General features: G+C 42.0%; 1 protein-coding gene across 2 annotated transcripts in view; it reads left to right on the top strand.

Moving 5' to 3' along the window:
• Nucleotides 1–12,713, top strand: part of TRRAP (transformation/transcription domain associated protein) — a 115,921-nt gene that overhangs the window by 90,002 nt on the left and 13,206 nt on the right. For both annotated transcript variants that reach the window (XM_069486546.1, XM_069486547.1), the window contains 7 exons: nt 33–298; nt 758–858; nt 4,795–4,996; nt 6,380–6,544; nt 8,070–8,160; nt 9,407–9,606; nt 10,454–10,715. In XM_069486546.1, coding sequence (XP_069342647.1) covers nt 33–298; nt 758–858; nt 4,795–4,996; nt 6,380–6,544; nt 8,070–8,160; nt 9,407–9,606; nt 10,454–10,715 — 1,287 coding nt within the window. The remainder of the gene's footprint in view (nt 1–32; nt 299–757; nt 859–4,794; nt 4,997–6,379; nt 6,545–8,069; nt 8,161–9,406; nt 9,607–10,453; nt 10,716–12,713) is intronic.

Below are 12,713 nucleotides of genomic sequence, written 5' to 3'. Positions count from 1 at the left end.
GTGGACTGATAATTCATTTCTTTGCTCTCTAGCTATTGTAACTGCATATGAAAATAGTTCTCAGCATGATCCAAGTTCAAATAACGCTATGCTTGGGGTTCACGCATCAGCTTCAGCCATCATCCAATATGGAAAAATTGCCCGAAAACAAGGACTAGTCAATGTAGCTCTGGATATATTGAGTCGTATTCATACTATTCCAACCGTTCCTATCGTGGATTGCTTCCAGAAGATCCGACAGCAAGTTAAGTGCTACCTCCAGCTGGCAGGAGTCATGGGCAAAAACGAGTGCATGCAGGTAGGTGCCAAACACAGCCTCAGCGGTGGGAAACCATCCTTCCAGAACATGCAAGGGAAAAGAAACCACCCGGGTGTTTGAATTACATTTTATGGTTTCTGTTCTACCATATACTTAGTTGATGTGTTTAAGGAAAGAAAACAACTACAGAATTATGAGGGCGTTAAGATAGATTTTGGCTAAGTTCAGAAGAATATTAATGAAAACAGTGAAACTCACTAAGCATATAAAGCTTTGGAGAAAATAATACCCTTAAGTGTTTAGGATTAAGCCTAGCAGTTAGTGATACAGTTTAAATACTGAATGTCAATCAACAAATATTCATCTTAGGCAAGTCTGTTCTTAAAGTATACTTGTCAATGACTTATAGGACTTACTACCTAGGTAAATACTTTTATGAAGCTTTTGTATCATTGTCTAGAAATTTCAAGAACTTTTTTTCTACTCTTTTTTGAACAGGGCCTTGAAGTTATTGAATCTACAAACTTAAAATACTTCACAAAAGAGATGACTGCTGAATTTTATGCACTGAAGGGAATGTTCTTGGCTCAGATCAACAAGTATGTAATATTGAAAAAGGATGATGAAAAAAACCTCAGATTATTTAAATGGTCTTTTATAACTTGAAGGCAACATGAAGCTCAAGCTAGAATGGTGTGATTTAGTGACAGTTGTTAGGCTTTTTTTTTTTTTTTTTTTTTTTTGGTATTGTACCTCTGTAAAGATAGTAACTTAAAACAAATTGATAAGCCAGTTTGACGTATTATTTACAAATATTTTTAAAATGAATGCTTGATCACAGAACTGCTGATGACAAGGACTCTCTTCCCCATTTTCTCAGCCTGCCATTTTGGAACAGAGTTGATACCTTTTATGAACTTAATTCTTGTTTTAGAGCAGGTGTCAGTATACTGTGGCCTGTAAGCCAAGTCCAGCCAGCATCCTGTTCTTGTAAATGAAGTTGTATTGGACATGTCCACCCCCCACTGACATTATCTGTGCCTGCATTCACCCTGCCACATCAGAGTTTGAGTGGTCATGGTAGAAATGGTGTGATCTGCAAAGCCTAAACCATTCATGGCCTGGCCCATTACAGGAAAGGGTTGCCAAACCTGTTTTAGAGAAATAATCATCAGATGAAAGCTTTTAAATGGTATGCAAGTGAGGTAGACTTACAAGATGCTTCCTGTTGCCATGCGCAGACTCTAAAGCCATTTTTCACATTTTTAATATACAGGGCTTGCATTTTTAAACAAGGAAGCAGTTTTATTAAGATAAAAGGGTTTTGTCTTCTTTAAAATAATGTTTTAAATTCACAGGACATAAAATACACCATTTGAAAGTGTATGATTCAATGAGTTTTAGTACATTTATAGTGTTGTACAACCATCACCACTAATTATAGAACATTTCCATCATCCCCTAAAGAAACCCCATATCTGTTAGTCCCTCCCATTTCTCCCCTCCCCATTTCCACTGACAACCCTAATCTACTTCTGTCTCTATGCATTTGCCTGTTCTGAACATTTGTATAAATACAATCATACAATATGTGTCCTTTTGTGACTGGCTTCTCTCACTTAGCAGGGTGTTTTCAAGGTTCATCCGTGTTGGATCATGTGTTAATATCTCCTTCCTTTTTGTGGCTGAATAGTATTCCATTACATATCTATTTACTTTATCTGTCCAACAGTTCATAAAATTTGAGTTGTTTCCACTTTTTAGCTATTATGAGTAATGTTGCTATGAGCATTCATATACATGGCTTCATGTGAGCATATGTTTTCAGTTCTCTTGGATACATACCTAGGGGTGGAATTGCTGGGTCACATATTGTACTTTTCTGATTATCTGTTTATCTTTTGGAGGAACTGGCAAACAATTTTCCACAGTTTGCTGCACCATTTTTCATTCCCACCGGCAGTGTTTGAGGTTTCCAATTTTTCCACATCCTCACTAGCACTTATTGTTTATCTGATTATGGCCATCCTAGTGGATGCAAAGTTATATCTCACTGTGGTTTTGGTCTGCATTTTCCTAATTATCAATCATTTTGAACATCTTCTCATGCTTTTCATTGTTAATTTGTAATTCTTTATATGTCTGGGTAAACACCTGTCTCAGATACATGATTTACAAGTATTTTCTCACATTCTGTGGTCTCTGTTCACTTTCTTTTTTTTTTTTTTTTTTTTTTTTTTTTTGAGACAGAGTCTCACTCTGTTGCCCAGGCTAGAGTGCCGTGGTGTCAGCCTAGCTCACAGCAACCTCAGACTCCTGAGCTCAAGCGATCCCACTGCCTCAGCCTCCCGAGTAGCTAGGACTACAGGCATGCGCCACCATGTCCGGCTAATTTTTTCTGTATATTTTTAGCTGTCCAGATCATTTCTTTCTATTTTTAGTAGAGACAGGGTCTCACTCTTGCTCAGGCTGGTCTTGAACTCCTGAGCTCAAATGATCCGCCCACCTTGGCCTCCCAGAGTGCTAGGATTACAGGAGAGAGCCACCACGCCCAGCCTCTGTTCACTTTCTTGATAGTGTCCTTTAATGCACAAAGTTTTTAATTTTGATGAACTCCAATTTATGCTTTTTCTTTTATTGCTCATACTTTTGGTGTCATATATAAAACCGTGATCTAATTCAAGGTCATAAGCATTTACTGTGCTATTTTTCTGTAAGAGTTTTATAAATTTAGTTCTTAAATGTAGGTCTTTGATCTCCTTTGAGTAATTTTTGTATATGGTGTAAGGTAGGGGTCCAAATTCATTCTTTTGCATGTGGATATCCTGTTGTCTCGGCACTATTTGTTGAAAAGTCTGTTCTTTTTCCATTGAATGGCCCTGGAACCCAGATTGAAAATCAGTTGACCAGACATGTATGGGGTTTATTTCTGGACTCTCTCAATTCTATTCCATTGATCTGCTATTTGGGGGTCCCTTTTATTCCCATATGAATTTTAGGTTATTTTAGTTTATCTATTTCTGCCCACAAAAAGCAGTTGGAATTATGATAGAGATTGCATTGAATCTGTAGATCAATTTGGGGAGAAATTTTGCCAATTAATATTAAGTTCTCCAATTCATGAACACAGGATGTCTATTACTTTAAGTCTTTAGTTTCATTCAACAGCGTTTGGTAGTTTTCAGTGCACAAGTCTTGCAACACTTAGGTTAAATTCATGCCTAAATATTTTTATGCAAATGGAGCTATTTTCTTAATTTCCTTTTCAGGGTGTTCATTGCTTACATTTAGAAATACAACTGAGTTTGTACACATATTACACTTCTCAACCTTGCTAAGTTATTTGCTCTAGTAGCTTTTTTGTGGATTTCTTTAGGATTTGCTGTATATAAGATCGTGTCACCTACAAATCGAGATAGTTTTTCATCTTCCCTTCCAATTAGGACGCCTTTTATTTCTTTTTCTTGCCCAATTTGCCTGTCTAGAACCTCAAGTACAATGTTGGATTAAAGCGACAAGGTCCTTGTCTTTTTCTTGATCTTGGAGAAAGGCTTCCAGTCTTTCACCCTTGAGTATGATGTTAGCTGTGGGTGTTTCATAGATGCCCTTTATCAGGGTGAGACAGTTCCCTTCTGCTCCAAGTTTGCTGAGTGCTTTTATCATGAAAAGATGTTGGATTTTGTCAAATGGCTTTTTCTGCATCAACTGAGATGATTACGTTTTTTTCCTTCATTCTGTTAACATGGTGTATCACACTGATTTTTTTTGTTGTTGCTTTTTTATGTTGAACCACCTTTGTATTGCTGGGATAAATCCCACTTGGTCTTGGCGTGTAATCCTTTTAATATGCTGCTGGAATTAGGTTGCTAATTTTTGTTTAGGATGTTTGCATCTATATTCATAAAGCTTATGGGTCTATAGTTTTCTTGACATCTTGTACATTGCTAGTGTGATAGTAAAATCTTGTAACTGCCATGGAAAATAGTTTGACAGTTTCATAAAAAAGTAAACATAGAATTACCACATGATCTAGCGGTCCCACTCCTTGACATATATCCAAAAGAACTGAAATAAACAGATACTTGTTTAGAAATGTTTATATAGCAGCACTATTTGCAATAGCCAAAATGTGGAAACAATAGAAATGAGTGGATAAACAAAACGTGGTGTGTACATACGATGGACTTTTACTCAGCTATGAAAGGGAATAAAGTACTGATGCTCCAACATGGATGAACCTCAAAAACGCTATCCTACATGAAAGGAGCCAGACTGAGAACATCACATGATATATGACTCAGTTTGCGTGAAATATGCAGAATAGGTTAATCCGTAGAGACCAAGCAGATTGGTGGTTACTGGGGGCTGGGAGCTGGGGGTGGGAATCAGGAGTGACTGTGTAGGAGGTGGTTGCACAACATCGTGAGTGGACTTAATGCCACTGAAATGTTCACTTTAAAGTGGTTAGTTTTATGTTATGTGAAGTTCACTTCAATTACAAAAAGTGTCTCTCTTGATTTTGTGTCTCCTCACAGATCTGAGGAAGCAAACAAAGCCTTTTCCGCGGCCGTGCAGATGCATGACGTGCTGGTGAAAGCCTGGGCGATGTGGGGCGACTACTTGGAGAACATCTTTGTCAAGGAGCGACAGCTGCACCTGGGAGTGTCGGCCATCACCTGCTACCTGCATGCATGCCGGCATCAGAACGAGAGCAAATCGAGGAAATACTTGGCCAAGGTGAGACTTAAGTGTGAAGCATGATTTTATACATTAACTCTTAATTCCAGTCACTCTATAAAGTATGTTTTACAGTTCCTTTTTTTTTGAGAAAGAATCTCACTCTATTGCCCAGGCTAGAGTTTAGTGGCTTCCTTATAGCTCACAGCAACCTCCAACTCCTGGGCTCAAGCAGTCCTACTGCCTCAGCCTCCCGAGTAGCTGAGACTATAGGCACACGCCACTGTACCCAGGTAATTTTTCTGTTTTTAGTAGAGACAGGGTCTTGCTCTTGTTCTTGCTCAGGCTGGTCTCGACCTCCTAAGCTCAAGCAGTCCTCCTGCCTCAGCCTCCCAGAGTGCTAGGATTACACACGTGAGCCACCTCACCCAGCCTCCTGTTCCATTTTAAAGCTGAGAAAACAGGCCAGGCCAGCCTGGAGTCTGGGTCTTAGGTCTCCAAGTCCAGTGCTTACTGCTGTCTGTGGGATCTCGCACATTCTTCCCCTTAGGCGTAGGACGAGATCTGGAATTAGAACTTACCTCCTGGACACCTGTTAGGTTTTAGTCCCTCACCTGCAGGGCTGTGCCCCACACAGTCACAGAGTTGGCATGCTTTGGTGGTCACTGTGGTGTCTTTCCACATGGTGTCCCAGCACAGCCCCAAACTCTGGTGGGTGTTTGCCACGTGCTTGCTGAAGGAAGGAGCACTCGAGAATAGATTCTTCTTCATGGTGCTTCCTCTCTTCCCTCCCAAGAAGCGGATGAATAAAACCCAAATTAATTCTTGCAGAAAACTTAAGAATGAATTGTTCTGTCAGTCCTTTTTTGTCCATTAAAGGTTTGGATTTTTTAGAATTCCTTGATTTAATGTCAAAATTTAGAATGTACATCAGTACGAGGTAGTTACAGCCAACTATAGACACACAAACCAGCTGCGCAAACACTATCTAAATATGTGACCCAAAATTGCTCACCGCTAGATGTGATTTGTTTCAGACATCTGTGGACACCAGGCTGCCGGCATGTGGCCTCCCTGATACTAGGGTGATGAGCGTCTGAGATTTTTAGCAAAAGTTTGTTTTGTTTGGATGGGACCATAAATGTGAATTAGCAGCTTGCAGGCCTCAGCTATCTGCCCGTCACTTCCTTGTGGTCACTGGTCACCATGACCAGTAATTGTCCTTAAAGCAAAATCAAGAGAAAAATCTATGTCCAAATTTCAGGTTTTATTTACACTGTAAGATTTATATATGTTAACAATAATGTTCATCCTCTTACAGATATTTTTCTACATGGCCAGTAAAACTACTGTCTGTGGTATTTTAATGTTGAGGGGGAAAAGGCACTTGATTGAGGGTCTCAGAATTATCATTCAACTCTAGAATTTTCCCTTCTGTCTCAGGTGCTGTGGCTTTTGAGTTTTGATGATGACAAAAACACTTTGGCAGATGCTGTCGACAAGTACTGCATCGGCGTGCCGCCCATCCAGTGGCTGGCCTGGATCCCGCAGCTGCTCACCTGCCTGGTGGGCTCGGAGGGAAAGCTGCTCTTGAACCTGATTAGCCAGGTGAGAACAACAAGATGTCCATGTTCACGCACACAAAAAAATCATGTCTTCATGTTGCATTTTTTCTACAAAGTAAATTTGAATGGGCAGAGTATTAAAAATAAGTCAAAGTGATGGGAAGATTTAATCATTTAGGTGTTACTTAATATGAAGCATGAGAAATTATTAATATATCAGGGTTGAAATGAAGTTTAAAGCAGTCCAGTTTATTAATAAAACTATAATTTCTTTGCTTGAACATTTCCCCACATATGCAAGTAAAATAAACTGTTAAAAACATAAGATTGCTAGTGGGTACTCTGAGAATTATAGTGAGATGTATATCTGATTGGCATTTTACATCTGATTTTCTGTCGTGCTAGGAGGTCTTTGGAGTCTTCCCATAAGACTAAAACATACACATGACTACGATTGTCACCCTTTATGCATTTCTCTGTAGCAGACTAACAGTTCTGACAGGAACTGGGAGTGGGACTGGTGAATTGGACAGGCCAGGGCGCTATAGAAGAGCTTTTGTAATCGTCCTTTGAGAATGGTTCCAGAATGTCCATCTCCTTTCAAAAGACCGAAGGATAGAGGAAGGACTGAAACAGAAGAAATTTAGATAGTTAGGTTTGGGCTACAGTATGTTTGTGTTTGCTTTTATAGAATTACAAAGTGCTACATAATAACCTCATGAAAGACTAGCACATCCACCACGTCTTTAGAATATACTGCGCTTGTTCTGTTCACCTGTCTAGTTTGCTCTTTGCATGTGGTGCACCAGCCGTGTTGTGCCCCAGGAATGATTTTCCTTTTTTCCTTGCGAGAATGCAACTATATTCCTGGGCGCTGGCATTTTGCTTAGAGTTTATCTGTCAGGATGCAGATTCGATCTATTTGTTATTGTCATTCATGGAACATCTCTTAATGTGTGTCAGCTACCCTGTGGCAGAGTTAGATATTATTTATTCATTTTATAGGCTCATTTTGAAGGATTTGAGCAACATGATAATAGACTCAGCCACAAAACTCCAGTTTGGTGAAACTGGTATTCCTGCCATAACTTGAGATTTCTCAGTCTCTTCCTTGTTGCAGTTATGCAGAATAAAGTCATTTGGTAATGGGAATGTTACCAAATTAGTTAACAGTTCACAGTGAATTGTGGTTAATATAAAGATTTATATATTCTTTTATTTGCCTCAGTAAGATCCAGGGACATAAGTATTTGGAAAATGTATTTTGCATTCCTCAAGTTTATTGAAAAAAAGGAAAGTGTGGTTTCTCTGTTATCAGCAGTTGCTGGGCAGAGTTGATGAAATGCTCTTGTTGTCTGTCTTGGTCTTTTAGGGCTCACCTAGATATTTTACCTCCTGTTTAATCTGGCTTCGTGTATTAGATCAGTGATGTAGTATTTGCTTCCTTGGTCCAAATACAGACCAGAAACCCATTTCCAACTTGACATCAGTTATTTTCAATACAAACTGTCTTCATCCAGAAGCTCATTGGGGAACAAAGCTGTTCATGACTTCGTGTCTCTGAGCAGGTTGGACGAGTGTATCCCCAAGCGGTCTACTTTCCCATCCGGACCCTGTACCTGACCCTGAAAATAGAGCAACGGGAGCGCTACAAGAGCGGTACGTCTCGAGTGGGACCCGCTGGTCTCGAAGGACTCGTTCCACGGGGGCCACATCCAGACCCCTGTGAACACACCCTGCCCACAGCACATTCCTAGCATGTGGCCTGTCTTTTCTTTAATCAGTGAGGAAACACTTTGGGGCTGGAAGACAAAGCTTGGTCTCTGAGTACAAAGTTTGTGGTTCTCCTTTGCCAGGATGCAATTTGATCCATAGGTAGGAAAAAATACATGAAATTTTAGCTGTAGAAAATTATAAAGTTTTTCTTGCCTCAGTAATGAATGCATTGCAGTGAGCAGTATGAATGCCAGCTGCTGTGTGTATATGTTGTTTAGGTTATAAGGAAATCAATCTTACCAGACGTTTGTAAACATTTACTGAAAATGTGAGATTTTTACTCTATATTGAATAGCAGTAGTATGCAACGAAATAACTTACTTAACGGTTTCAGCTACCCACTAATTATGGTACTTCAAACAAGTAAAGACCGTTTGCTTCACGATGTTTTTAATACCCGTTTAATACCCAGAGTCTTCCTAAGGACTGTGGTACCCTGGTCGGTTAATGACATTCAGTAGATTGGGGTCAAATAGCCCCTCTCAGCTCTAACCTGAGAGTCTAGCTAGGCAGATTCATCTCTGGGCCATTTGAAAATGTAAGATTTTTTAATTTTAAGGCTAAGTATAATATAAGTATAATTATAATGAGCTAAATCCAGAAAAAAATGGGCATAGAAGTAGTCTACAATGTATTTCTCATAGAGCAAATGACTATATTTTTCAAAAATACCATTTTATAATTGTGGTTTGGCTTTCCTGAGTGAAAAATGTAGGCTTGCTTATTAATTACTTTTAGAGTCTCTGAGCTTTAGTAGCAAGGAACACATGGTGAAACATTTTTCCAAACATTTCATTTTTACAACAGTCAAGCTTACAGAAAAGATACAAAGGAGTGAGTGCCCAGGGAGCCCTTGTATACCCTACCTGGATTCCCAGGGTGCATGTTGTCACATCTGCTTTCTCTCTCAACATGATACTTGCTGACAGCTGTGCTCCCCACCCCCGAGTCCCTCAGCGCAACTGTCCTGAGACCAGGGCCTTCCCCTGCAGCCCCTGGGGAAACGGTCTTGTGGGGATCCCACACCGGCAGGAGCCAGCGTTCCTTTGGCCAGTGGGTCCTGTAGGGCTCCAGGCTCTGGCATCAGCCAGTTTTGTGCTGACATTGGTGTTGTGTGTGTTGCTCTCAGATTCCGGACAGCAGCAGCCAAGTTCAGTGGGTAACCAGTCCCATTCTGCGTCAGATCCAGGGCCCATAAGAGCCACAGCACCAATGTGGCGCTGCAGCCGAATCATGCACATGCAGCGGGAGCTCCACCCCACCCTTCTGTCTTCCCTGGAAGGCATCGTCGATCAGATGGTCTGGTTCAGAGAAAATTGGCACGAAGAGGTATTTGGATATGGTCTTGCACATGCTGGCTGCTTAGAGAGGGAACTGTCATTCCCTATGCTTTTGTGGCTGTATTATTTTTAGATTTAGCTGCCTGGTCATTTTATATATTAGTTGCTGGATTTAACCACGGAGCAGGCAAAACTAGCTAATCTCTGCACTCTACTACAGCCTTAAACTTTTGAAGCAGAAGACTGCGGAAGAAGAGGATGACATTGAGGAAGCCGTTTCTTGATGTTAAAATGCTGCTTTGCTTATTTAGCTTGGTGACTTAAGTGCCACCAGTCGACCAAGGTGTGCACAGGAGCTGTGGCATAGGCCGCCGAGTTATAATTTCCAGAGATGGGGGTTAGTCCTCCAGGGATCTTCGCAGCACCCGGGCCACCTCCTTACTGATGTTTGCTTAAGCTGATAACAAAATAATATACACTTTGCTGCCCAGATACTTACCTAGCTGGGTCAGGGGCCAGCTCGTTACTACTGTCAGAGTTTTATGTGTGTGCAGACTCGCAGTGGTAACAATAAAGCTACCTGGAAATCAGATTGTTCTGTGGCTAACCCACAGATGGGTATGTGCGTATGACCCACAAGAGTGGGGTTTTCTGTTTTTGTGTTTTTTCATGGCCAGGACCGTTACTTCTCATGGTTAAAAACACCAGTGCCCAGTGTGGCGCACAGCGTTCCGTCTGTTCCCACACGCTGGCTTTACACCTGCCGGGTGCCAGGTGCCGGGTGGGTGCAGAAGCAACCCCGGTGGGAGGGGCCGTGACTGACAAACACTGTGGCTGGGCGGCTGCTTGAACGGAGAGCTCTGTTTTGTCAACTGTCTTTGGCCTCTTCCCTCTAGGTTCTCAGGCAGCTCCAACAGGGCCTGGCGAAGTGTTACTCAGTGGCATTTGAGAAAAGTGGAGCCGTGTCCGATGCCAAAATCACCCCCCATACTCTGAATTTTGTCAAGAAGTTGGTGAGCACCTTTGGGGTGGGACTGGAGAACGTGTCCAACGTCTCGACCATGTTCTCCAGCGCCGCCTCCGAGTCTCTGGCCAGGCGGGCCCAGGCCACCGCACAGGACCCCGTCTTTCAGAAGCTGAAAGGCCAGTTCACCACAGGTGAGTCTCACTTTGCTTTCCCTGTGCCTAGGGTAAGTTCCCTGTGCTGTTTTTCCTTGGTCTTTAACATCTAAGCTAATTGTATCCATTCATTTTCTTGTCACCAAACTGGATGTGCTCATGCTGTTTAAGGCTTCTGAGGCTGCACATCCTTCTCTAGCAAAGGGTAAGGATTTGGAGCAAGAGCTGCCCGGCTCTAACGTGGGGTAGAAGCGCGTGGTTTTCAAGCCAAACTGCCCGCTTGCCTCCGTGTGACCCTTCTTCACTTGGTGTTGGTGGGAGGCAGCGTTGGGTGTGATGGTGGCATTCACAGCTGCAGGGCTCTTGCCGTGGGTTCTAGGGCACAATGACAGGGAGATTGTGTTTTCAGTACTTGTGCTTTGCTCGGGGTAGTGCATGTTCCTGGATTCACAGGAGCTCAGGTCCTGCCTCCGCCTCTTACTGTGTGATCTAAGCGAAGCGAGTCCGGTTTCCCTCCGCTCGGGTTTCTTCATCTGCCAAATAGGGATCCTCACCCTTAGTGTGTACACTCGTGCGTGCACACGCGTCCCCATCGTGCACACCCGCGTCCCATGCTGATTTTCACTCCTCGTTCTACCTCTGTCCCCCTGACCTGCCTGTCCCTCTGGTGTAGGAGCCCATGGGTGCCTGGTCCCCATTGTCAGGTTAGCCACCTGAGTGACTCTACGGGCTCTTAACCTCTCAAGTGTCCAATACGTGAGTAATTATCACGTGAAAACAAGATTTGTCTGATGTAATTTCCCAGAGGTTGAAAAAGAAAAAGCTTAATTAGTGCTTTTTAATAGTCTTTAAAACATGTTTTCTTCACTGGTAGGTTAAACCACAGGTTCACATTTTTAGGCATTTAAAGTATCTTTTAAATTATCTTAGAGAACACAGTTAAGAATATGTATGTATGTGTAGAGTAGGTTGAAATAATGCAAAAGAAAATATTTATCCCATTAGTGGTAAAGGATGCTTTGCAGTTACAGCCATGACTGATTTTTATTTTTTTAATTTTTTACTTTTTATTTTTTAGAGACACTCTCACTCTATTGCCCAGGCTGTAGTGCAATGGCCTCATCATAGCTCACTGCAACCTCAATTTCCTGGGCTCAAGCCATCCTCCCATCTCAGCCTCCTTAACAGCTGGGACTACAGATACGTACCACCATGCCCAGCTAATTTTTTTTTTTTTTTGGTAGAAACTGTGTCTCGCTATGTTGCGCAGGCTGGTCTCAAACTCCTGGCCTCAAGCGAACACCTTGGCCTCTCAAAGTGCTGGGATTTCTGGTGTGAGCCACTGGCCCTGGCCCATGATTTGGGATCCATCTGAAATACAGCGTGTGCATGTGCCCCTGTTGTCAGCCAGACAGTCGTGGGGTGCTGAGCTCCCTGTTCTTGATGTGTCAGTTGGACATTAAAGGTAACTCTGAACTCACCTTAAGGTTGAGGATTCCACACCTGAGGAATGTGCTTTTTGAAAAATAGAGAACAAGTCATGTCCTATCGTGTCTTTTATTTTGAGGCGCTTTCATCAGCTTAGGCTTCTTTGTGAAGTTCGTGTGATGTGTGGTCTGTCTGCTACCCTTGTCTGAAAAGAGGAAGAGTCTGAGATGAAAGTTTTATGAAAATCATCATATTTTATTAATACTTAAAAGAGTGTTCAATATGCTTTTATCTTAAAATGTCCAGCTCATTAAATCAAATGTAGTCTGAAGTGAAGACTCAGAAGTGGGACAAATCATCTGGGTTTTGATGTTAAAAAAAAAAAAAAAAAATCACAAAAACTGAAACCAGATAGAAGTCAGCTTATGAGGCTTCCGGCCCATTGCAAACGGGGGCAAGTTTCAGATACTCAGGTCGGGAGCTCGTCTGCCCTCTGCCCCTCCTGCTCACAGGGAGGTCATTTCTGTCCACGCCACGTTCCATCCTACGACTGCACTTCTGTCTCTGGCAATACTGTGTGTGTTGGCTGCTAACCAGCTGTCCGTAAGG

This window comes from Eulemur rufifrons, chromosome 14 (assembly GCF_041146395.1).
Source record: "Eulemur rufifrons isolate Redbay chromosome 14, OSU_ERuf_1, whole genome shotgun sequence".
NCBI lineage: Eukaryota > Metazoa > Chordata > Mammalia > Primates > Lemuridae > Eulemur > Eulemur rufifrons.
The sequence above is the reverse complement of the archived record's forward strand: the minus strand, read 5'-3'. Positions and strand labels throughout refer to the sequence as shown.